We start from the raw sequence: 27,499 nt of genomic DNA, 5'->3' as shown, positions 1-27,499 counted from the left end.
AGAGACGTTAGATATATTGAAGATTTCCCAGATTTCAAGATTGAAAGCCCTGTTGGTTTTCTTCCTAAAGGTAAATACAATGGTTTAGCTGAAGGACTGGATACAAATCTACATCGCATTCAGAGCAAAGTAACTCTGTACTGTTGGCAACCTTCGGGTGCTGGCAAAAATTGTGTATTGCCCAACCAGTTTGTGAGTAGTTGCTGAATGCTGCTGGGAGTCGCAAGGTGACAAATTTCAAGGCACAATTTTCCTGAGCATGTGTGTTATGGTGCTTCAGTGAGGTGATTTTTTATTTTTCCCCACAGAAACATAACTGGCGAAGTGAACACCACTGTCAAACTTTGTTTGGTTATTTGTCTTTGATTGACTGAGGTCCATTTCAATTTTTTTAGAAGTATTATGACTGTGCCTCTGGGAATAATGTGTTGAACTTGTCCACAACTGAAGTTATATACTGTATACATATTTGTCCGTATCTAAGAGTACAATTAGTCCCAAGGATTTTAACAATTCCAGAGAGTGCTGCCACTTTCCTTATTTTTCTGACAAGATGATGTGCATTTCTTCTGGAGCATAACTGATGGACAAAGCCAAGCTGTCAGTCTTGAGCTTTGAAGGAAGCATTTTTAATAAGATGTAGTGTTGCACTTGGAAATTTCTATGTTCCATATTTGGAGTACTAAGGCAGCTTCACTCGAGTGAATGGTCCCTAAAATTGGGTGCTTTTTTTTTCTCTTAAATCAGAAAGTAAGACCTATAATGTTACAATGTTTTAGTTCTAGAGCAGTCAAGGAAAATGAAACCTTACTAAACTACATTTTTACAGCAACAAAATGTTTGCATTTTTTATGTGGAGCTGCAAATCCCCTGAATCAACGGCAACTGCTGACACCATGGGTAGAGAGAAAAAAAAAAAAACTGCAATTGAAACTTCAAAAAAAAAAAAAAAAAAAAAAAAAAGTATCAGGCTTACTGCCCTCTTGCTTTGTTGACAAGTCACACCTAAACACCACCTTCAGTGCATTAACCTGTAATACAATCAGCTCCTACAAATATTCAGCTCCTTTAGAGAAATTAAATTGCATGTTTCAGGAAAATGCTCCAAAGGATTTCTTTCTCTAAAATCTGCCAGGAACAAATAAGTAAAATACAGCAGGCTACAAATGAAGCCGCTGCTGCTGCTATAACATCTGTTGTACGAGTACCACATGAACAGCCATGCAAGTCAAGGACCAACATGAGACAATGACAGACAATCCCAGTGTACAGATCATTATATCCCCCATAGAATTAATAGGACAGTTTGTTTACACACTCCTGCAAAGAACTCAGGTGTTTTATTGCCCTCAGAATAATTCTGTGTGCAGTTTCAGCTCTGATTGCCTCAAATCTTTCAGTGTAGTTTCAATGTTTAAAATTAGATAAATAACCAGGTTTGGCTGCATTTTGTTTTGGGGCTACAAATCCCAAAGATAGGATAATAAAATGTTTTATTGTCTAATAACAACAACCTGATAAGAGCAGGTCCTTTGTCTCACACAGCGTAGGACATTGAGTTGATATGTATCGGCTGCTACAGTCAGCAGAAAAGATGCTAAGCCCCACTCTCCCTTTGCTATCAATTAGGGCTTAATGTCTGGTTTCCCCCGGTGCCTACTGAAGACCAAGGGCAGAGTGTTTCCTTGAGAGACATGACCGACGCGAACACAACACTAATTACCAGGCAGTGAATGACTTACAGTGATGGAAAAGCCACCAATCATAGAACACCAAATCAATGTGTGAAGTCTGTAACATGAATGTATTCATTCATGCCTCAGGAACATATTTACATAGGTAAAATAAATGTCTCATTTCTTCATGCTTTTGACACCTTTCTGAGTAAGCAAAGCTTGTGCAGAGAAAGGGCTCCATTACTATCAACAAACGCTTTCAGATAGCACTGAATGCGGTTTTAATGAAACCATAGTGAGACGAGTTCTACCTCAAACCAATGATCGGCTTTTGTCAAAATCACATTTTCTTGTATAAAAAAAAAAGCAGCGCTGATCTAACACGAACTGAGAATTGACATTGACACTCTTATTCCACAAAACAGCATCTTTTAAAAGCTTATGAAACTCTGAGCTTGCAGAAATATAGAAAGTTACAACTCTTAACATTTAATGAAATCACATCCGACTTTTTAGAATGTTTTTATTTTACATTTTTCAGCAATATGATTGTCACAGTGCGTTAGAGAGACTGTATCAGTTAAGAGTCGTATTTAATGAAATAGCTCTTTAATAAAGTATTGCAAAGGCCTGCAATAGCTTGAGATCTGAAAGCACTGAATATGTGTAAAACACACTGGAAGGAGGATGATGTATAGACATGCATGGCTTATAATGGCAATGGACCACTGGTGCTAACTGATATACTGACCTAACACTGAAGAAATAGCTGAATAATGAAGTGAACAGAGCTCTACTTAATGCCAGATTCAAGCAAATGCAGAAAACACATCTTCATGGAACATATAAGCAATCAATCCAGGAATTTCTGAATATAAACTCAGAAAACTCGACGACGGCTAAATGGAGAACTCAAGCCTTGTATTATGAAGTGAGGTCAAAATATTCAAGATTCCTTTCAGTTATATCTGGATTCACTTACCCCAACATCGGCAAGCTTGATAAGCGGTCACACAAAGCTGGAATAAAGTTGCAGCTAAGAATTTCTTACTGAGAGATGAGGAGACAGTTGCTTTTGAAAAATATCTTTGACCCTGCTCCTGTCCAGACACAGAAGTCTGAGGGATCTCCCAGGAGTGGGGACACAATTTTGCAAACCAAGCAGGAACATATGTAGATCTCAAAGTGACAGATGGACAAAACCAAAGACAATCTTAGTCATTTGTCATAAATTCCACTAGTATTGTTAATTCATAACACGGCAAAGCTCAGTACCTCTACTCATACTCAAGTTTCCTTGAATAGACTTAAATAACAAACAAGAATGTATGAGAAATGCTTTTGTCCTTTTTGTTATTTGGTGCCACTGGAGAGCGGGTTTTTATAGATTGTTACCATGGAAACTGGCTTTTAGTTAGCCTGTAGCCTGGCTAACTTTTAGGCCTAAGATAAATCGGTCTTTGTGTAAACCTGCACAACTTCAAACTCATTTTAAGGACAAAACCAACCAGTCTAAAAAACTGGCAAATAGATTTTCTGTTCCCCCAGTTTCAACTGTGTTAGCTGACATCGTGGAAATTCTTCACTTTTTTCCCCCACTTCATCATTGCACCAGTAGACCTCACCTCTTAGATTTCCCTTACAGATATTTCTCTGGGTGTGGTCAGAGTCACACTGGAGCCTGTCATTGTTAAAGTCATAACATTGAAGTCACACAAACCCCAGCCAGATCAGGTAGAATAAAAACAATGATTGACTGGCAGGAGACATTTGAACAGACAACCGCAAAAACCCTACAGTTTACTATTTAGCAGTCTTACTTTTTACAAGTAATTTATGAGTAATTTCTAAAGTTAATTTTCAACTAAATTATTAAATAATGATTACTTTCATTACATGCATTTTAATTTATTTTTTAAAATTGTAAAATTTACATTTAAAATTTATTTTTAAATTTCCTTTCATAGCAAATAAGATCAGAGTGTAACGCCATGATGAAGTGGCAATCTAACAAATGAGCAATGAAAGTGGATCCTGTACATGTACTCAGCTGTTTATACAGTAACATATTTGGTACTGAAAGATAACATTTGTGACACGATGAACCTAAAAGTTGGTTTTGTTCCACAGAGTGAATGTCAATGAATGCCTTCTAGCAACAACATTTCATATCTAAGACACCACATCAAAGTGGTGGTGATACTCTTGTAAAAAGGCCTATGTGTAATGCTTCATTAATAATTCCCCTTGATTTATTTTGGATTTTCCTACATGTCAAGATCAAAAGTGTACTTATTTTAACTGTAGTTTTCTGCTGACTAGCAAGGAAATTCCCATTCTTGTATCAAGTCATAATGTCATCAAATCAAAACCTGAGTGGAATCGGGGGAAATGAAGCCTAGTCTCCTGAATACTTATCACATCTGGAGGCTGCTATAGCATGCCAGAATGATCACTCAGGATTGCTGCTCAGATATAGACTACTTTAGAAAAAATACCAATACTGTTTCAGCTGCAGAAACTCTCAGCAAATTGCAGCTGTGGGCTACGAGTCATGTTGCTAGTGAGGAAGACATTCACTATGCTGACTTAAAGTTTACCATGTACTAATAAATCCCACCATCATCTTGCTGGCTGCAACCACAGATAGCCAGCTGGCTGAGAAAATGGATGGATGAACGGGTGTTGTTTGCCAAGCCTAACACATGAGTCAAACAACAACAGGAAGGCATACAGAAGACAAAGTTCAGCAGCCCATTCAGTAATATAATCAGTTAGAAAAAGCAAGCTTTTAGTGTGTGTTTTTTTTTTAGTTTTTTGTTTTTTAAAGATAACTATTTACCAGTGGTACCATAGGAGTGACTCCTATGTGATAATTTTAAACTTCAGGTTGTCTTCAAAATACTAAAAGACATCAGTTTCATACAGTTGGTTGAACAAAAGCAAGCTCCTGCTCCTGTTTTTTCCCCCTCTTTTCAACATTTTTCAGACTGATAAAATGAGAGCTATGTTAAAAGTAATTATTAGATGCAACCCCCTGTACATGTGTGCACACTCTTAAGCACTGCACAAAACTGAGGAAAGTTCACAGAAACAGAAAAAAAAAATACTTTGATCACCATGCGTTCAGTGGAACTGTTAATGGGCATGCTGCACAGGCTTTATAAGTCATGTTAAGTGGGGGAGAAATGTGATTTGAGGTTCATAACTAGTCCTCTTTTTAATCGAACACAAAGCACAATTTTGTTAGACGTTTGTTGGTCAAATTCTCTATAAAAAAAAAATGAACGGAGGATAGATTAATTGTTCACAGTTCAGTTGTTTTATTCATAACATACATGAAACAAAGAGTTGGTCTTCAGAGTGGCAAAAAAAAATCCTAATCAAAGGTTTTACTCAAAACTAAATTTTACCTTCATCATTGCAAAACGCTGCTTCAAAGTCAGAGACCTCAAGTGAATCTGGAGATCAGGAAAGATCAAAGAGCTCCAAACGTGGTGTAGGACGGACTACATACAAGACCTTAAAGTGCATTCACCACCCCTGACGAGCAAACAAAAGACGCTACGTTAAACAACGACATTAAATAATAAACTTGATGTTTGACCAAAGAAATGAAATCTGAGCAGCTGGCTTTACATCAGTAAAACCAGGTCTACAATCTCAGTAATAATTTCTACCATGACGCTTAGCTCACTCTGAAAGACATCGATTTCTGCGCCAGTAAGAGGAGATTCGACACTGAAGTGCATCTACTGTTAGAAAGCTTTGCTGATTAAATCTGTTGGCATCCTCGTAGTTTTGCTTGTAGCAGGATGTTAGGTGTCATAAATGCTTAACCCACTGCCTCATCCAATGCTGTAAGAATGAAACGCTTCATTACAAGACAGATACCCAGCTTAATGTTCTTTTAATTTGATGACCACCATTGTTTTTGAGCAAGGAGTTCTTTTCAATCTGATAACAGTGAAACCTTAACACCAATTCATTAGGGACACATGCTCAACTCCTCTTCAACATAGTATCTAATCAACCTATTACACTCAGCGCATTTAAGAAGTTCAAAGCAAGCATATTGCAGAAAGTGAGATAATCTACACAGGACCATCTGAACCATCAAAAGTAATTACTCTGTCCAACAAATAATTGAACAACGTACTGCATTACTTTTAAGAAACATAACAAGTAATGTGTAATGTACTATTTTTTGTGTAACGTTCCTGTGTCTGTGAAATCGGTCCAAATATCCAAATCAGGGTTGGTGGAGGGACAACTTAAAGCTGTTTTACTCAGTGTACTGTACAATTAACATGTTCAGGCACTTCTCATTTAAAAAAAAAAAAAAAAAAAAAAAAAAAAAAAAAGCTAAAAGAAACACCTACAAATATGTGTTTAGTAAAAGTGACTTGCATATCAATCGAAAGTTTAGGTTTTGTAGAAGTAAGTTTTATTTACCATATTTAAATATGTAAAATAACAAGTTGGCCAATTTAGGAACAGAAAACGATCATTTAAAGCTGTCGCGGCTGTTTCAGTGAAAAACTGTGACAGAAATACAGGGTGGGCCATTTATATGGAGACACCGTAATAACATGGGAATGGTTGGTGATATTAAAGTCCTGTTTGTGGCACATTAGTATATGTGAGGGGGCAAACTCCTCAAGATGGGTGGTGACCATGGTGGCCATTTAGAAGTCGGCCATCTTGGATACAACTTTTGTTTTTCTTCAATAGGAAGAGGGCCATGTGACACATCAAACTTATTGGTAATGTCACAAGAAAAACAATGGTGTGCTTGGTTTCAACGTAACTTTATTCTTTCATGAGTTATTTACAAGTATTTTATTATGGTGTATCCATATAAATGGCCCACCCTGTATATTCAAAACAACACAGAGATCTGTGCATGCTAATCTGCTAACAGTGCTTAATTTAAAACAAAAGTTAAAGTTACTGATATAATATAATAAGAACATTTCTTTGTTCACAAGTTTAATTGCTGCTGTCATTGTTACTGCCTTTCAGATTGTTTAAAAAGATGCCCAAAGTGTCCATGTCACATTTGTAACTGGGATTTGCATATAGCTCATTGCTCCCTTCAATATTTAAAGTGGAATGGTTTGTTGATGTTTGATAGGAGCAAACACAGATGATGGACGTGATGTACAAACTCAGACAAAAGACGGTATGAACAGCTGGAGATGAGAAAGGACTGGCAAGCAAAAATAACAAAAGACATGAGCTGAGTTTAAACAGTAGGTAGGCCTACTGTAAGGGCATTGGAAAAATGTAAAAGTAGAGGCTAATGCTACATGATATATATTAAAGCAAGAAATGAAAGGACTGAAAATTTGTTATAAACCACAAACCTTTAGAGAAATTGTGCCTTTCAGAACAAAAGTTTAAAAGATAAAGTTTTCAGGTCACCATGACAAAATTTCTCCCTGATAAATTACTGTACAGTATGTGTCCTAACTGCTCATTTGGAGTTATACTTCCTCAAATGCCATTTCTCAGTAATGATTTTATTTGTGGTTGTTCTTGTTTAAAGGGGAAAAAAAAAAAAAACTCTTAATGTGACTTCATTCATAGCGAAACGCAAGTACTCTAGCACAAGGACACTTTAGCAGAGAAGCTGTTTGCGTCTTCTAGCAAAACATCATTGCCCCAATTCCCCCCCCCCGATAAGAGCTTTCTCTTTGGCACTTCACTAAAGTACTTCTGCTTTTGAGAAATTAGCAACAAAGGAAGAAAAAAATATTTCAGTGTTTACTGCTCTCATGGAGTATAATGTCTATCCATAGCTATGTTAATATAAAAAGGATTCATGGGTAAGCTTTAATGAAATGCACAAAATGTGAAAGCAAATGGACTTTCTGCTTCGGCACTGTCATAATTTGTTGGCCAGGCTGCATCTCACCAGCTGGCTCACACCACTTCACACAAACGTCTCTTTGGAGGCACACAATGTCACTGCATTTCTACTGGGCCCTTTTATTATGAGGTGGTGTTAAATGGATGTCAGAAGTACAGTAAAACTCACAATGCAATGCCAGAGCTTCTGAAAGAATGATCCTAATCAAGATGAAGGGCAAGTGCGGCTGCTATAGGCATCAATAAAATCAAGAGAATTCCAGCAAATTTTATGTAAGGCAAGAAACATGGCAGCTATATAGACATGGAAACTACCAGGAGAGCTATGGACAGGTAACACAATACAGACACACCCCTCACTTCTAAAACCTGCGCACAGACACACCCCTCACTTCTAAAACCTGCGCACAGACACACCCCTCACTTCTACAACCTGCGCACAGACACACCCCTCACTTCTAAAACCTGCGCACAGACACACCCCTCACTTCTAAAACCTGCGCACAGACACACCCCTCACTTCTAAAACCTGCGCAAAGAAACACCCCTCACTTCTAAAACCTGCGTACAGACACACCCCTCACTTCTAAAACCTGCGAGATGACACACCCCTCACTTCTAAAACCTGTGTGATGCAGGGCTCTAGACTAACTTTTTGACATGAGCGCACCGGTACGCCTAACTTTAAAAATTTAGGCGTACCGGCACAAGAGTTAGGCGTTAGGCGCACTCAAATTTTTCAACCACATCGCTTAACACCGCAGTTTTACATGTGCACTTTCTTTTGGGGGGGGGGGGGGGGGGGGTTCCATACAGACAATATTCATTTCTAAATTAGTAACTAACAAACTTGTGCTTAAAGTGCTTTGTCAATATTGTAGAAAGTGTTAAACTTAATCATCATCTCGGCCTCCTCTGACGACCTGTTTGCTGTTGCATGCTGCTGAAAGGCAGTGGGGAGAGGGGACACTTGGGCAGTGCATCTATTGCAGCATGTGTGTTTCCTGAATACACTGTGCTTTTTCAGCATTCAAAGATTGATGGCACTGTGTCAGAGCACTGGCTATGAATTTCAGAAGGATCAGGCCTTAACTTAACAGAAAAGTTATCAATAGTTCTTTTCATCTTTTCTCATTCACCACAGCTACATCCACTTCTGTCTGGCATGGCTGCTCACTAGGGCTGGGTATCATCACTGATTTCTATAATCCATTCGATTCCGGTTCTCAAAGTCCTGATTCGATTCAATTTAGCCTCAGACAGTCAGAAATATTATAATTCTGATAATTTATCAGTACTGATACACATGAGACTTCATCAGAACTGTGAACATCACAGCAGATGCCTTTGTGTGAAAGTAACTCAGAATAAAACACAGAAAAACATGAAGGAGATTTTCCTGGTCTGGCTTTTTAGAGCAGATAACCTTAAAAATATTCTGCAATATTCTGCAATATTCTGCAATTTTGCATAATTTAAAGAAGTTTAAATTTCTTCAGTATTGAACAGCAGAAATTAGGCTTTCTTGTCCGAGGTCATTTAAGTGAAAAAAGAAAAAGACAGCGCTGTAAACAACGGTAGACTGGTGGGTAATAAGCAAATGAATAATGCAGAAAACAGAGATTTGAGACGGGAAACTGTTCTTGAAGTACACACACAGAGAGAGAGAGAGAATTTTGGTTGGAGAGAGACAAAACCTGCAGCTTAGAATCAGCGCAAAAAAGACGTAAACACAGTGGACCCGACGCATCAGAATCGCTAAGCTCCGACAGAGTGTCCGTGTTCGGGCCGTCGGGTGAGAAAGCCGAGAAAGACAAAGCTGATTCTGATGCGTCGGGTCCACTCTGTGTTTATGTCTTTGTGTGGAATCCGTTAATGAATTGATATCGCTTTATTCAAGCTACTCACCTCTCTCTTCCACCTGCACTTTCAACTAGACCACGGCCAATCAGAGAGGTCCCGCCCCTGACTATCTCTGATTGGTTTAGTCCACGATAGGGGCATAATGTGTGTCTGTTGTTGACCACACAGAGAGTTGCAGAGATTTTTTTTTTTTTTTCGTTACGCGAACAGTTGGTCGCACAGGTGCGACCAAATATTTTTTTTTAGTTGCACCACTGAAATATTTGGTTGCATTTGCTACCAAATTGGTCGCACTCTAGAGCCCTGTGATGACACACCCCTCACTTCTAAAAGCTGCGCACAGACACACCCCTCACTTCTACAAGCTGCGCACAGACACACCCCTCACTTTGCAGTCCTGTGTATTGGTTTGACAGTGTGAGCAGTTGTTGGTAGACATAAAGCCCATCTTGAACATCCGATGACCTGTATAGTGCACTCTATGTAGTATTTTATATTGAATTAATTGAAGACTGGGATTTCTAATTAAATGAAAGGTTTTTAAGCAAATCTGAGACCAGAAGTTTAGGTCTAAGTTAACTGATAAATCCCATTTTGCAATAGGAAGTGATATTGATTCATCTGTCTTAGAAAGCATTCTGTATATTTTGGATAGTAATTTGGGGGTTTTAAGAGTAAGAAATTGTACCACACTTGTTTGTAGTTCAACTTGACCCGGTTTAAATCTCTTTTTTTATTATGAATTTAATTTGTTGATATTCTAAAAATCTTTTCTTGTTGATCCCATATTGTGTAACTAGTCTGTCAAATGGAATAAATTCTGTTCCTTCTAGTATATGTTCTAAATATTTGATTCCTTTACCACTCCAATCTGAAAAGTTTATCATATTATTGTTTTGTAATATGTCAGGGTTGTTCCAGATAGGTGTACGTTTGCATGGGATTAATAAAGACTCCGTCAATTTTAGAAACTCCCACCATGCTGTCAGAGAAGAGCTGATGGTGACGCTTTTGAAGCATTCATGTCGTTGGATGTTTGAGCTGATAAATGGTAGGTCTGAGATCTCTAGATTATTGCAAAGTGCTTGTTCTACATCTAGCCAAGGTTCATATAAGAGGGTATGTTTTAGCCATCCTGAGATAAACTGAAGCCTGTTGGCTAAGAAGTAGTGCTGAAAGTTAGGTAGTTCTAGTCCTCCTTTATCCTTGGTCTTTTATAGTGTTTTTAAGCTTATACGTGGGGGTTTATTTTTCCAAAGGAATTTGGACATACATGAATCTAGAGATCTGAACCAATCTTGTGGCGGTTTAGTTGGGATCATTGAGAATAAATAATTTATTTTTGGTAAGACCATCATTTTTATAGCGGCAACCCTTCCCATGAGTGATATGGGTAGACATTTCCATCTAGCCAGATCATCTTCTACCTTCTTTAAAAGTGGGATGTGGTTTAATTTAGTTAGATCTGCAAGCTTGGGAGAAACATTAATACCTAAATATTTTATATTTCCCGATTGCAGTGGTGTAGAAGAAGAATTATGGAGGGAGCAATTAATCGGAAGGACCTTAGATTTTGACCAGTTAATTGAGTAATCTGATATTCTTGCAAAAGAGTTTATCAATTCAATCACCCCAGAGATATTGGTTTGTGAGTTTTGGAGAAAAAGTAACACATCATCCGCATAAAGGCTGATTTTATGTTCCACGTTCTTGCATTTTATGCCCTTAATTACTGAATTCTGTCTAATTGCTGCTGCTAGTGGTTCAATAAAAATTGCAAACAGTGAAGGGCAGAGTGGGCATCCCTGCCTGGTGCCCCTCAGGAGACAGAAGCTGGAGGATGTCTGGTCATTTGTTTTGACAGAAGCTGTTGGGGAATTGTATAATATTTTTAACCAGTTAATGAAAGAGGATCCAAAACCAAATTTGTGTAAAGTTGCAAATAGAAATTTCCAGTTAACTCTGTCAAATGCTTTTTCTGCATCTAAAGAAAATATTGTAGTTTTAAGGTTTTTACTGTATGAGTAGTCTATCAAATTAAGTAATCTGTATTTGTTGATGAGTGCCTACCTTTTATGAAACCAGTTTGGTCAGGATGAATTAAGAGGGGGATTATTTTCTCTAATCTCTTTGAGAGAGCTTTGCAGATTATTTTAAGGTCTACATTTAAAAGGGATACTGGACAAATAGTACCTTCTCAAAGAGCACGGTTACCTCTGCTCTTTGAGACTAGGTCTGAGAAATAGGCAGCCCTCACATCTCGAAATGAAAAAGAAACTAAAGAGAAACTAAAAGTCCTTTAAATGAAGGAGATGAACATTTAAACAAGTTTTCCTCCACAAACGCTCAACTTTACGGCTGGAACGCTTTAAACAGCAAATGCTGTCATTTATCCTGGGGGACAACTGAGACACAAGCTAGTCTGGTTTTCACGGGACAAAAATTATCTAAGATAGAAAGACAATGATTATTAAAGATTCAAACGGGACAGACATGACTGGAGGATAGGACAGGGAGAAAGAATGAAAGAAAGAGAGGGAGAGAAAGAAAACCAAATGGGAGAAGAGACGGTGAGAAGGGGGGAAGAAAGAAAAAAAAAAAAAAAAAAAGATCTGTTAATAAATCTAACTGTTATAGGAAGGTAAAACTAAATTAAAAACATCAGAAAATTTAGCAGCAGTAGAGGAATTTAAGGTGCGAGAGCTAACCACATGTCAGCTAAACAGAAGAGACCGACAGATGGAAAGACAAGTTAAAAAGAATACAACAATGGTCTGAAATAAAAATGTCCTCGGAACAATCAATGGTTAATCCGAAGGTAAAAACAAGGTCCAGTGTGTGTCCTTTGGTGTGTGTGTGGGGCCAGAAACATGCTGTGTAAAATAAAGAGAATCATTAAATTCAGAATTATTAATTTTTTTAATTTAATTTTTAATAAATTCAAACTACTGAAAACAGAATTAGCAAGATCTGGCCAACTCTGAAACTCTGAAGTCCTGTTTTTACACTCAACAATCAAGGAATGATGTCATCCCTTCCTTGTCTGGGAATGAATGGGGAAACTGCAGCGCGGACAAACTTCCGTGTTTCCTTTTGAATGTGAAAGTTAGAGTGCCACCGCAGCCTAACCCACAGTCCACTGTGTTTGGTGTAGCTGGTGCATGTGAGGGAACATAAAGAAGGCTTGTGTGGAAGAAGGGGGGAGGTGGTAGGGGTTTGCCACAAAGGAACAGAGAGATTAGGGCAACTGTGCACAAAATTACTGTTGGGAAGCTTTTTGAAAAATTAAACAAAGTATTATTGGTTTCTCCACAGAAACTAATTAAGACCATGAAAATTTTTTCGTTTAAATTAAACATCAGTATTTCTGCTGTCTAACTTTCAAAAAGATCCATAATCACAGAGCAACACATTTATACTCACAAAATTGGTGTCAAAGTCAAATCTTAGAGATTCTTTCTTAAGGCTTCCTCAAAAGCTAAATAAATTAAATTTTTTAAGGAGGAAAAATTGCAAAATATTCTCAGTATGTTTTTTTTTATGTCACATTATGAAAGCAGTTTTACTGGTCAAATTCATCAGCCATGGAACAGCATAATTACCATGGATTACACAGAGTTTGTAAATCAAAACACATGTACAAGTTTAAAAAAAAGCAGTTTTCTTTTTAATGTTTCCCAATTACTCTGTACCTGACTCTAGCCACAGTAAGCAAAATTATAAATGAAGCCTAATTAAAGATAAAAAAAATATAGCAGCTGCTGCAGTGTTTGTGGGGTTGGTGGAAGAAAATGAACAAAGCTTAAAAGGTCTTTGATTAAAAATGATATGACATATGCTATAAAACACACATGCATCCCCTATGTCTTTACTTTTTCATTTTTATCTTAAGGTATTGCAGTGTTGGCAAACATAATTTACTAAAATACATCATTTGTTTTGACTATTATCCTGATCTCTGCTCACACCTCAATCATGATTTCTGACAACAAGCAAAAAGACTCAATATGAGCTCGATTATCATAAAAAGTCAATAATCCACAAGAAACCCCCTCTCAAAACATACAGTAATCAATCTTTCTCCAAGTACATGTAGCTCTTGTTTCCCCTTTCAAACAGCTAACACAAATAAAATGTGAAAATGAATTGATTTGTTGTTTAAGAAGTAACACAGCTTGGATGAAAACACGGCCACGTGAACCATTATTTACAAATCTTTACAGAGAAAGAAAGACAAGGATTACCAACTGCTATGGTGAATTATGTGCAGACAGTCCTGCCAAGAGATTCTCTCACACACAAGCATGCATCAATATGCCAAGTGTTAAAGCAGAAAGGTCTCAAAGTCCTGAATGTGCTCTGTTAAAAGAGCAACCAATGCAGAAGCCTCACAAACAACATGCAGATCCAGGGAAAAAGTCCCAACAGACACAGCAGCACATGTAGGCGTAGCTTGATTTGCTTTCCTACCTGTAGCCCCCGTCTCCTCAGAATGCTGGGCTCGTCCATGGTACAGAGCCCCGACTTATCATACCTCCTTACCGGTGCACAGCCATGCTGCACTGACTCGCCTCCCTGCACCCTCCCTCCCTCAGGCTAAATCTGATCTTAGCAGCTGCTAAACACTTCCATCAGAACTTATCTGATTGGAGGGGGGCAGTCAGCTGACACCTCCCCTTGTTCCTCAGCTCTCCAACTTCAGGAGTGAAGGAGAGAGACAGAGCAAGAAAATGGGAGAGAAAGAAAGAGAGGGAGAGAGAGCGTGAGGGGAGAGTCAGAGAGAAGATGGGCAGTTCTAATTTAGCGTAGCGACTGGTGGGAGTGAATGGGAGGTATGGTGGGTGCCGGGGGCATATGGGAGCCCCAAGACTCATTTCTCTGAGCAGCCATGCTTTTTGGGCACCCTAGATGACCATGAAAATGAGAGGATATCCTTTCCAGCATTGTTCTGCTCCAAACTCAACAATGAATCTGGCATCCTGGCTGCAGTATGTGGGACTAACTGTCCTCACTGGTCTTATTGCAGTCAGTGATTACTCACCTGAAGGTTAGGCCATTGACCAAAAAACAAACATGATAGCTGACACTGCAGCTGGTGTGAAAGAAAAGGAGAGGGCTACAGAAAAGCAATGCATCAAGGGAGGGGAAAGAGAAAAAAAAAAGGTGGGGGGGGGGGGAGAATTACAACCAGCCTCACTGTAAAGTATACTGTTGCTGCGCTACACCCTTTTAAACTAGCTGTGAAAATGTTACAAATGCAAAAATGCAAGCCAATTCGCACGCATGCAATGCATTCTTCATTCTAAAGAACCCAATACAGAAATCAGCCAGCACAACCTGCTACATATATCCAGTGTCAATTTCCAGCAATTTCATGCACTGGTACAGCTCCAAAGAAATGAGTTTTGAGGCAGTCGGTAAGTGATCACAGATCTTCACACTCACTAACTCCATGTCTCCACGCCATCCTGAATTATTAGCATTTGTAAAATAAGTTGTTTCCATGTACCACGCTGCCAATTTGATCTTGCAATTTTGCATTCTGTTTCAGTCTGTGTTTTTCGTGGCCCCCCTCCTCTTTATCACCCTCTCTCACTCATTTCCATTCACTGTGGTACTGCTCTGTGAATATTAAGTGGGCCCCTTCCATTCTCCTCATCTCCAGCCAAGCTCAAAAGATTCATCTTAGAGACTAACGCCTGGAATGATGGCTACCACAGCTGGTGGAGAAGGTGCAAGGGATTGTCGCACAGGTGACCGCTACATCAACTTTTTCTCATCTTGAAACCTGTACAACAGAAAGCTGATGAACTGGTGCAGGGGCTGGGGGGGCAGCAGTCATTTGTATTACTGTGCTGATAAGGAAGAGAGCAAAAAGTCCAGGTCTGTGCTCGGGTAATCAGGTTGTTTTTGAATAAACCCCATAATAGCTCAGAGGACAAGGATTACAGTAGTCAACTTTTTCAGCTTGAACAATGGCCTCCAGATTACCTGCGGGAATTAAAGAATCCCGTTATGTCTCAAGCCGCTGCTCAGTCTGTGACTGCTTGAAGGAACAATTAAGAAAATTCCACATTGGGCTCACAATGAAGATGAAGAGCAGCAGAAACACAAGGGAGGGGTCATTTGTCTTATTCAGTGCACAAAGCCCAGATTTTTCTATCGTACACAGCCACTGAAACAACCTCAGCAGCTACGAATGTCAAAACAATTAAGCAACACCCAATGACAACACCTGACAGACAATTAGCAAATATTTTGATTAGAGCAGGGCGATATGACTAAAAATATTTATCACGATATACATTCGAAAATTTGCAATAACAATATAACTGACAATATAATTGACACTAGACAAAATACTTTACAACTCCTCAACTTTATTAGTGCAAAAAAAACCCCCCAAAAAAAATATCGATATATTTTCACTTACACAAGCAGCTTTTTTAAGTGCATTAAAGTTATATAAAAAATTAACAGTGCAAATGCAAATTCCTTGCTGACAGTTTACCCAAAAGGCATTTCCAGTGGAAACCGGCCGACATATCCTCAGCATAACCATGTAGAATATCCACAAAACTTAAAGAGGTTATACACACACAAAATACGGTAATATTATGTTGAAGCACAGTACGTATCACTCCGCCAGGCTCCTGCCTACGATAGCCGTAATGCTCCGACAACCCATCAAGCGGTGCGACAGATTTTCGAGCGCCGTGTACATAAGATCGCTTCGAGGTCAGTAAACACAACCAGAATTCATACATAAGGCACACGGGATTATAAGGGACACTGTAGATTTTCAGAAAAATCAAAGCATTGATTTTAAGTGTGCCGTATTTTCCAAAAAAAAAAAAAAACACGGTAATAACGACGGCCCGCTAGCATGCGCTACCAAAAATAGAGCTTTGTTGTATATCTGAGGGATGAAAGCCAAACCAGTTCCACACTGAAGTTGCAGCATTTTTACAAACCAATTCTGGTTCATCCATTTCATTCAACAATCCGCTTTCACTCTTCTCATTCTGCGTCACCACCATGTGCGTATGTAAACAAAGGCACTGCGCACGCGCGTTTTACCCATATTCTATCACGATATTTCATTTTCTTATCATTGCCCAACATTACACCGGTATTACCGTGAACGGTATGATATAGCCCAGCCCTAATTTTGATAAATACAAGGAGCAACTCTCCTCTTTAATTTATCTTCACAAGCACATTTACACTGCTTTCCATCATACTGGATGTTAAACTTGTTGCTTAGCATATTTTTCTATCCAAGCAACAAGTATTACATAGTACACCAGAATTAAGTGGCCAATACTGTTCCATTAAAAGACAACCACGTTGTCTCTAAACACTGCTCTCAAAAGCAACTCTTAGTTTTAAAGGTAATCTCATGTAAAAGTTGACATAATGGGTCACCTGTCTGAAATTCCCTTGCACCTTCTCCAGCTGTGGCAGCAGTCTTGTGCACCTCTGCACCACTTTTGTGCTTCTGCTTTTTTCAGTTCCCTCTGTGAGCCCTTTTTTCTCTTCTTTAGAGTTTTCAAGGGAAGAGTCCATAGCTTGAGCCCAAATTCAGCACATCAGATCACAACTTCATCCAGGAGCATGCTCATTCTACCTAGAATTCTACTGTAACGCCCTGAGACGTCTGAGAACATTCTATGAAAACAAACCAAAGACTTGTTGCATGCCATTGTTTATTCTCTTGCACACAATGACACTGAAATAAGAGAGTTGATTTGACCAAGTTGAGAAATTCAGTCTCTCTTTCTCTCTCTCTCAAGAAGAAGAGTCCAAGAAATGCACTCGAAGTGTTCTTAGAAGCAATTTCAAAAGATGAGAACAAAAGTGGAAGTGGCCCAGAGGTGCACAAGAAGAAGAAAGTGAAGAAATCAGACAAATAACATCAGGCAATAATTCTGATTTTCATAGGTCCTGTCCAAGAACTTCAATTGCAAATTCAAATTATGGAAAGGAAAATGCCAAATACTGGTTTAAAGTACACATGTACAGTTATAGTTATATAAAAACTCTGAAGACACCAATCTAAACATTATTATGTGAAACTGTTTCTCAAAAAGAACATTTCTATTATCTACTTATTACACTGTGTCATTGACACAGTATAGATGCGAATATAAATGCCTAAATTGCCACTTATAAAATTCTAAAATAAATAGAAATCAAAAAGCCCATTGTGGACAGCTTTCAGAAAATAAAATCAGACGAAGTAAAGCTGCTTTGACATGGGTTTAGGGGTTTTGAGGTTTTGAGGCAGACAGTTTGAGCCAATGGCCTCAGAGCAGGGCTACAGAAAAGCCTCTGGGAAAAGTCCAGGGGTTGTCTGTGACTCATTTCCTCCTGGCGGGTGGACAGCTGAGGTTGTTTTCACTACCTTTGGAGAAAAAAGGGAGAGCTGGCACTGAGAGTGCTGATTGAGTGACCCACAGCCTCTGCTCTGCCCGGGCTTATCAGACCAATAGGTAACCTGCAGATATAAGGCAGGCAGAGGAGGGACATGGCATGTGAAGAAAGCAGTAAGACTAGAAAGAGTGTATTCCCTCCATACAAATCAGTGTCAGCCATACTAAGACCCAAAACTGACAACCTGTGAATGAATTAAGTAAGCCTTAAACCTTTAAAACAAGGGGAAAAGGTGACCAACAAGAAACAGAAGCCACTCTCAATTCCTCTCTATTTTATTTAATTTGGACAATACTGAGTGACCATGTAAATACAAATACAAATCCCTTCATAAGATGAAATTTAACGGTTTAAAGGTCAATCTACGTTCCTACTCTCACCTATGGTCATGAACTCTGGGTAGTGACCAAAAGAATGAGGTCGCAGATATAAGCTGTGGAAATCAGTTTCCTTCGAAGGGTAGCTGGGTTCTCCCTTAGAGATGCGCCGAGTGAGTAACTTGGTCATTGAAGAGGGACTGAGTAGAGCTGCTGCTCTTCCACATCGAAAGGAGCCAGTTTGGGTAGTTCAAACCCAAGACTCGCTGGAGAGATTCTGTTTTGCAGCTGTCTTGCAAACAATTTGGTTTCCCTTTGGATGATAAGAGGTAGCCCAGGGAGAAGAAGGTCTGATCTTCTTTGTTTAGACTTCTCCCACATGTCCTGAACCCAGATAAGCAGCAGAAGACTGATGTCTGAATTGCTTAATTTGGGTGGTTGTTTGGTTGGTTATTTATATTCAGGTTTAGTGTAGATTTTGGTCAGTGAGAGAGTTGTGGTAACCCAAACCATCACCGCACATACCAGCTGTGATGGTTTGGGTAGAAAGGTAGAGAAAGCAATACGTCGCTCAATGTCCTCAAAAAAAGTAAGTACAAACATCTCAGCATCTGGTTTACAATAGACAGTAACATCTGTAATTGTCTATTTATGGCACAACTCTTCCTTGTGTGCCTTGACATAAACTGCATTTCCTTCCTTTGCAAACACAAACTACTCCAACTACAATGATATCAGTAAAGGACATCAGTGACTGACAATTACGAGCGAAAACGAGAGTCCACAAAGGCACAACATCAGGATTATGGCAGTCTTATCTCCATATCACACCAGAAGTGAGGTATTGATTTTCTGCCAAAGAGCATCACAGTCAAGAGAGATGGGCCACGCTACTCAAAAAACCATGCACACTCAGGGGCATGATGGAAAACCATGATGGACAGAAAAGGCAAAGACCAATAACAGCAATCCAGTGAGGTAAAGGGGTAAAACATTGCTGTGGGATCTTGAGGTCATCTGTGCAAAGAAGGTGCTTTTTTGCACAGATAGAAAACAAATAGATGGAGACGAGGTAAAAACAAATAACCTAAGTATAGGATAGGAGTATTAACATGGAGCCTGCCTTTAGCTAACTTCTAATGTGAGCAAGAAATAACATGCTGATTCTTGGCAAGTTAAATAATATCTTAGTTTAGTATGTTTGTATATTTGCATTTGCTTGGGTATTCTTTCACGTTTGTACTGTATTCTTTGTAAACAATTTCAGATGAGGTGCTAGCTCCTGTTCGTATGGGGTTTGATTACACTAAATACAAGTCAAACTTACCAAAATGGAAATCCATCAAGCAGACATTTGACTCAAACCACTAAACAATATCAACCCATTGCTGCTGGCAGAGCAAAAGTCAGAAGATGAACAAAGTCCCTAGACTGTCATTGGATGAATCCTCTGCACATTGGAAACGTCTGCAAAAAGGAAATTATCCAATGAAGATCCAGAAAAGAAGCCAATGAGCTGTCTAACCACAGGCATTGTAGAATTATGTCTTTAGTGATATGTTAACTGTATCTTGTACAGTTTTAATGCCATTTCCTGATAAACATATTTATACAAAACCCCTGCCAGAGTACAAAGTAATGAAAACTACCTTTGTGGTAGTCATGGAAAACCACCTACAGTTGGCAGAGGCCCATTTTAAACTAACAAGAAAGCATCCAATTCTGGCAGCAAGTCTGTTCAGACAAGAATTCATCTGCCAAATCTAACCAGGGTTACAACTGACGACAATGACAGACTATAACAGAGTTTGTATTCTGGCAGGCCTCCATTCATTCATTGTGATTATAGCCGAGGACTGGAGGGCTTCCCAATCATAACCATGACTATGACAAATGTCATTCTGCCTGCAAGGTCTAAGTGACAGGATTAATCTTTTCATGTTGAAGTAAACTGTTTAAGAGTTTTTACCCTAAAACAGTATTCAGGCAAAGTTATCCTCCAAAGCAGGGAAATATTCATTTACAAAAAAGTGTGAAATTACCAAAATTAAATCAATTAAAACTGTAAGAAGAAAACCAAGAAAGAGCATGTTTAGATCGACAAGAAGCTAAGATATTCATCCATTTTGCTCCTCTCTCAAGGTCAGCCAATTCAACATGTTTTCTAAGCTCATTCTGAAGGCAGGCTAATACAGTGGCTGTAGATGAACCCCTGAGGTGTCAGTGCAGCCGACTTCAAAAGATACTGTTAAGATATAGCCATTCAGCACACATCAGCCATTCAGCTTGTGTCCACACAACACCGTATCCGGGCAGCGGTCACCAGTATTTCATTTTCTCCTGCCGTTAAGCACTGAGTCACCAGAGTCATGCAAACAGTGTTAAGAATAAGAATCAGCAGAAGAGAATGGCACAATCTTTGTTCCTAAAGGAACAACGATAACACCTGGCCATACGTTGTATACATACAAAAAGAAGATGGAGCTGTAAAGACGTACACGTTTAAGAACAATCAAGTCTTTGTTAGACAGATTTTAAGACATTTGTCTGAACTTAAAATTCTATGTTTTAACCAGTAAATATAAGGGGATAGAGGAAAAAAAATCAATATAGCATAATATCGTAATATTTTGCATGGTGATAATCATTATCAATATTTTATTAAATAAATTAAAATACTACAAACAAGAGGGCTCATCTCATGCGTCACTATCCTGAGATAATGTTAATAAAACCATAAAGCACTGGAACATTAAATTCTTTTATCTGTAAAATGAGAGCTAAGCTAAGAAAAGTTAAATAGTTTATCTCATTTGATATAAGCAGTATTGACAATTTGACTTTGAAAACATAATTTGCAGTTGAAAAAGGGCGATACGTTTTTTGTAAAGTCATTAACAACAAATGATGCACATTAATTTTCACGAGTGCTAAATTTACAATACTTGTCCAGTGTCATTTTCAAGTTACAAATATAAACAGCACTATACAGCAGCAGCTTTTTGAAACACATTATGAAAGTCTGTCACAGCTCAATCACGGGACTCAACCACTTAACATTGTTCTTCCCACATTACATTTGTATGGGAGGCACCACGTTTCATCAAGCTAAAGGAACAAAAGACGTTTGGTTACACTCGAATAATTTTCAGAGGTTGAATCAAGGCCACAACCTTTCACTGACCTTAAACATGTCCTGGGAGATCCTACAAATAACCTTTAAAAAAAAAAAAAAACCCCACACAAAACTATCGCTTGAAAATATTGTACGTTAGCCTCTTAGGACCCCATGGCCTTATAGACTGTGCTATGAGTGCACAAAATTGACTTTTGACTCAATCTGGGCTCACAATGACACAAATGCACTTTCATGTTAACACACTGGATAAACAGAACCTGATAAATCTGGCACTGTGTCTTAGTAGCCTAATACAAATCCGCCGAGACAGAAAGATTTTTGTCAATGATAGTTTAACCAAGTATTTGATCTAATGCTCAATGTGTACAAGGGCTGTGTTACAATAACACATAACATAAAAGTCACAGATGTCAAACTGATTGAACACATTAGCTGAAGGACATCTTCACACGAGAATTAAGTTACAGCAAATCATGTACAGAGCACAATAACCAAAGGGAAAATGTGAAGCTTTTACAAGCACAAGGGCACATGTATTTAAGTTCCACATAGTGAAAATACACTAGCGCCCCCAAGTGTAAGGAAGCAGGCCGGCTATTTTAATACCTGACTTGTACCAAGACAAAATTTGTTAAGATTAAAAACAGCAGAATATTTAAAAAAAAAAAATTGTTTATCAAACTACATAACATATGTCTATTTGACAAAATAGTCCATCAGTTTGACTGCAGCACTGTTATTAATGTAAACACTGTCAACATGAAATAATGAGTCATTTGAAAAACAGACACCCTCAAGCTGGGGTTACAGTGCCTGTTTTAGGGTGAACACACTGTGATCACTGAGCATCAGTTAGCAAAAATGTGCTTTCACAGTAAGTAAGCAGAGACACACCTGTGCATACAAACATACACCTTACTTTTTTTTTTTTTATTACATTAACCTTTTCTGTAACCGATTCCAAGCACACACAGAAATGACTCCTAGGTTAACAGCATTAGATTACCCTCTTCCTTTGATTGCATCTTGGTCCTGAGATAATAAGATCACAATACGGCATCAGAGTATCTATCAGTGTCATCTGAAAGAACCGAGCGGGAGCACAGTGAAGGTCAGGTCTGTCTTCATGACGCAATTTATGTCAAAGCACAGATGCACCTGGACCTCAATCAACATCATCCCCTTTTTTTAATGTTTAGACTTTAAACTACACAGATATGCACCAGTTTAAAATTGCCTTCGTGCATCTGGTACAATATCTCTGATCAATATGAATGCTGATGTTGCTGATGTGCAGTCCGTCATATACTGTATCAACAGAAAATGCAGAAATGTAAACCGGTTTATAAACAGAAATAGAAACATTTACAGAACAAACAACGCAGTTAGGCGTTTCATTATCTGTCAGTAGTGACAGGATACAGTCTTAAGAAAAACATACAGGTCATTCGCTGGACCACAGGTTAGTGGAAATACATGAAACTAAAAATAAAACCCATGAAAAAACTGTTAGTCTCAGTCACTGACAGCAGGAGGTACACTTACCTGAAAATCTTGATATTGGCTCACACTAGTAAGCAACTAATTATACCTTTTTTGGTTTTTGCCGTTTTATTTTTTGAAGTATTATACACTTGCAAAAACAAATAGCAAGCTAGCTTTATGTATTAAGAAGAAAGATGTTCAATTATTTGCGATTAATTTGATTTTGGATTGATTGGATTTATAATTTTGTCATTTCAAAGTTTTTGTTAAAACATACTTTAAATTTTAGTAGGATTTAGGGAAGGTTTGGCTGACGGGAACATTTAATGACATATGTGCTACCATGTTTATTTCTGACTGCCTGCAGGAGGAAAATATAAGAAAAACCCTCTTACTGTATCTAATATATTTAACTGTTATTCAGACACTACTTATATGCAGAGTGTCTTCTATGCAGTGCTTATATGCGAGGGGCGGGGGGTCCAATATTATGGAACAACTGGTTTAGTGAAATTTACAAAACAATGGCTTTTGTGTCTGCCTGAATCAGGGTAACAGATTTCACAGTGGCTGACATAATGAATTACTCACCAGGCTGGAGGTGAGGGAGGGGTCTGACTTTCCAAGGTTCAGGGAACGCATTCGAACCAGGTTGGACGTCTCAGATGATGCCTGGCCAGCTGTCTGCTGAAGGTTAGTGGGTAGCAGAAGATACTTGCCTGCAAAACAAAACAGGAGAGAAAACACTGAACACAAGCACAGTGAAAATTTGAATTAATTATATTTGAGAACTACAGAAAATAAATGAATAGTTTGATAAGTTTGGACAACAATGTAAAAGCGCCCATCTTGCTAAGATTCAACGTTGTTTGATATAATTTCAAAAAAAAATTAGAAGACAAAACTTGAAGCATCTTTTTATCTTTCATCTCAGATTTTTACCTCAGTTTTAAGAAAAACAACCCAACACAGGTGAAACGGTTAAACGAGGTCCAACTACACCAGCTCATTCACAAGCATTTCCTAATCACTCATACTATCAGTATTCTGAGTTACAGGCCCTCAAAGCAACCTTTTGAACGTTATTATGCACTCATTTGTTTTTAAATAATAATTTACTCTCATAACTTTTTGTAAGAATAACATTTGGCATTTAATGCACAGAATAGTTACAGAGTGGACTGGAAAGCAGGGTGAGAGTCGGACAGGAGTGACACACACGGAGCCTAAAGAGGCTTCTGCTCAACCAGGTAAGCACAAAACTTCTTAACAGGGACTGGTTTAAAAAAAAAATTAAAATAAATTTATACAATTGTGTCTAAATCTAAAGCCAGAATCCTTTACACAGCCTGATAATCCATGACCACAGGAAGAAAACAGGGAGACTACAGGTCAAATGTCAAACCAGTAACAGGAAAGACAAGAAAATCTTTCTGCTCTTGTTGAACATGCTGAGCTGAATTTCCAACAGCCAGGCGGGATGTCGAGGGTTTAGATTAAGCCAGAAGGGGGAAAAAAAACAAACAAACAAAAAAACACTAACTAACAGTGCCACCACAGTTTACTAAAAGTAAACAAATGGGTTGCCCTATAAGTTTTAAAAACAGTACTCCTGCACAACAATATTCTTTGCAAAGCTGAATATGGCAGCTAGATGGCACCAATTCTACTTTTACCTCTCACCCACTTTTATCTGCCATCTTCTATCATAAATCTTCAGCACACAAAGGCAGGGCAAAGATGAAGGCTAATTCAGAAGCTCACCATTTAAATTAGTGGACGTCACTGTGAAACTGGATTTTCATGAATTTGAAAAAAAAATGTCTCGTTTGTATTCACAAGTGTGTATTTTAGTGTCATGTTCAGTTTACAGAATAAACAGAAGAACAGTGAGAAGGAAGGAAAGATAAGAAGGCTGAGCACAAAACAGAAAGGGAGGAGGTATGTCAAAAACATTTAGCCTAAGGCAGGCCTCCATTTATCAGGTGTGTTTTGCTCAAGATAAGCTAAAAAGGGAAGTTTGTCAATTCACTGCATTGCTAACAGCAAAATCTGAATTCAAACAATAATGCTATTTAAGATGCATCTATGTCCAGAAGACGTTTTAATTTCATTTTCAGTTTGAAAACCTACACTCCTGCTAAAAAGCTCTGAGTCACGTAAAACTGTTCCTGTTTTCTGGAAAGAAAAACACATGTTGACATTAGATAAAACAACGAGTGTAAGAGGAGCTGAAAAGGCCTCTAAAGATTTTCCATTTAAAAATTAATGAGCTACGGTGCCATTAATAACTCAGTCTTATTCAACATTCCCAATTAATTTCATGTTAATTACATAAATTCAACAAATTTGCTTTTCTGTTGAGATCAAACACTTTTCTAAATTAGCTTTATGAGCGCTACTGATGATGATTATAAAATGATTAAAGCAATCTTATTTTAAGCAAAAACAACTACAGCTATAGCTGTTGCTGGGCACAACACCAGATGTATACATGCGAGTAGCAATTACCTGCCCTATAACCAGGTACGTGTAACATTGTGTCTGTGACATTTCTCTCAAATGTTTTCTCTTAATTGCATGCTGGTGAGTAATACAATACAATTATGATTATGCAATCTGATGTATCAGAAGTGGACCACTGTATAATCTAGGATAGGCAGTAATTGCATTATGGCATTACTCTCCCATTACAAGCGTGCAATGCAATGTTCAGAAATTTGGAACATTTACAGAATTAATTAGATCAGTTACATACAGTAAACATTTCTGTTATGTTCATGACAACATATTATTTTACTTTTCAATATTTTTCTAACCACTGTGGTTCATTATATATCTCTCACTGTTGTTCTCTGAAACCCAGTTGTTGATTTCACTCCCATGTGGGAGTAAATCAGCAGACCTGACCCTTAAATAACCTTTAAAGTAGACACAGTGAAATGTCAGCTTTTATTGTTGTTGGGCAATAAAGATAGTACTGGTGTAGTAGTCTCTCATCTTTCTTCTCAAGGTTCTACAGAAAATTAAAGGGAAAATTAAATGTTTTGGAAAAATAAGCTGTTTTTTGTTTTGTCACATTTCTTTTCCATAGCAGACTAATTATGAATATCCGTTTTAGGCTTTAGTCAGACAACCGCTTTGTAATAAATAAGACTATCTGCTCATATCTGCCTATTGTGCTGCTGTAATCCTGACAGTTGCACTGTGATCACTGCTTCAAAACCAAGAGAACAGAGGGGAGACCAAACAGGATGAGGAGGGAAAATTAAAGTCCTTCCTTCCTTACCAGCAAATGTTTTCCTCACTAGAGCCCATCACATCCCAGCACAAAGGAAATCTGTCACACACTAGTCAACACTTTCAGAAACAGGGGTGTCGGGGGGGGCAGTTTTATTTAGATTTTGAACAGGTATTTGAAAGGTCATTTCCTAGATCTTTCAACCACACCTCTTCGAACCATCATGTGTAATACACTGAAACAAATTAGAGTCTCTACACACACACTGCTTCAGTTTAACACACTGTTTAAATCTAACTTATTGCTATGTTCATGCATGCTTCCAGAACCTTGAAGGGTAAAAGAGGCAACCTGTTTAACCTTCAAATTCAATTTAGTCCAACTTGTCTAAATTTAAGCGATTAAGCTACACTGTTTTGTCACAATGTTCACATTACCAGGACAGAAACACTCCTCATCCTGTTTATATCTCAAGCACTTCTGTATTAAGTATATTCAAAGCTGACCGTAGCTTTTATATGAACACAAAGATTTGACTATACTAGTCTTAAAACCTAGTGCATGATATGGATTTCTTTAAAGATTGCAAGTACTGCCCTGACCCAGGCATGTTGGGTCTGCAGTTGTGCTGTTAACCTAAAGACTCACTGATTTCAAAAACTTTTCCATTTTGATACTAAATTTCTGGTGTATACATCACTGAAGCACACTGTATTCAACAACTTTTCAAAAGCAGTCAATACCCTGCAGGCTGCAAGCACAAATAATCTATAGCAAAACCCAAGAAAAATACATTTTGAGTAAGAAACCAAAACATCACACTCATCTTGTTCTAGTCAGGAAAAGGGAACTTGCTGTGTGCAGTTTGTTTAGCCTTATGTTTTATGCAGCCCTATTAGTAAAGGCTAATCCTTTTATTCAAAGCTGCACCTGATGAAAACAATTTTCTACTGAATGTTAAAAGGTTAGCATTTCAATTAGCGAGCTGGGTCTCCATAAATACGTCACAAGGGAAAAAATAAGCTGTTCAAAGTCAAGGGGCTTCCAATTACTGAATCGAAGCAAACAAGGCCAGTGAGCACAAAAAACCCCAAAACAAAACATATTAATACAAAGTGGTGCTGGCCACCACTTAAATTGGCCTAGTGTAAGGATGAAACACCATTCTTTTTTTAGAAGACATTCATTGTGTGTCTTGATGAGTGAGCGACACCTGGTCCCATTTGGATAAAGCTACTGTAATCCCAGATGATACATTATAGAATAAAGGTACTCACTGAGAATGACTTTGTACTTGTTAGCAGCAACTCTTAATTCCAAGTAGATCCAAAATATGAGCAAAGTGCCCCTCAGAGCATAACAGAACATACAGTGGTTTTCCATTTATCTAACACCAGTCTCCATCTCTAACAGTTCACCCACTGATATATCCAGACAGATACTGAAACTTGAAGCTGTTTGTTGCATT

The 27,499-nt window shown here is 38.2% G+C and overlaps 1 protein-coding gene and 1 long non-coding RNA gene across 10 annotated transcripts in view; both read right to left on the bottom strand.

Annotated features, from left to right (window-relative positions):
* The window catches only part of mast4 (microtubule associated serine/threonine kinase family member 4), a 101,091-nt gene that overhangs the window by 53,863 nt on the left and 19,729 nt on the right, over positions 1-27,499 (bottom strand). For 7 of the 9 annotated variants that reach the window (XM_040007332.1, XM_040007333.1, XM_040007334.1 and 4 more), the window contains exon 3: positions 23,382-23,509. In XM_040007332.1, the coding sequence (XP_039863266.1) occupies positions 23,382-23,509 (128 nt within the window). Of the gene's footprint in view, positions 1-13,883; positions 15,774-23,381; positions 23,510-27,499 lie in introns of those variants that run through there. The other 2 variants (XM_040007342.1, XM_040007344.1) reach the window with 1 other exon arrangement.
* LOC120718704 lies at positions 8,017-8,344 on the bottom strand. Its single transcript, XR_005692541.1, has 2 exons — positions 8,176-8,344; positions 8,017-8,143 (listed from the first exon to the last, which is right to left on the bottom strand). It is a non-coding gene; the product is annotated as an uncharacterized LOC120718704 (long non-coding RNA).

The sequence above is a fragment of the Simochromis diagramma genome, unplaced genomic scaffold, assembly GCF_900408965.1.
Source record: "Simochromis diagramma unplaced genomic scaffold, fSimDia1.1 OVJJ01000682.1, whole genome shotgun sequence".
Classification (NCBI taxonomy): domain Eukaryota; kingdom Metazoa; phylum Chordata; class Actinopteri; order Cichliformes; family Cichlidae; genus Simochromis; species Simochromis diagramma.
Note: the sequence above shows the minus strand (reverse complement) of the source record. Positions and strands in the feature narration are given on the sequence as shown.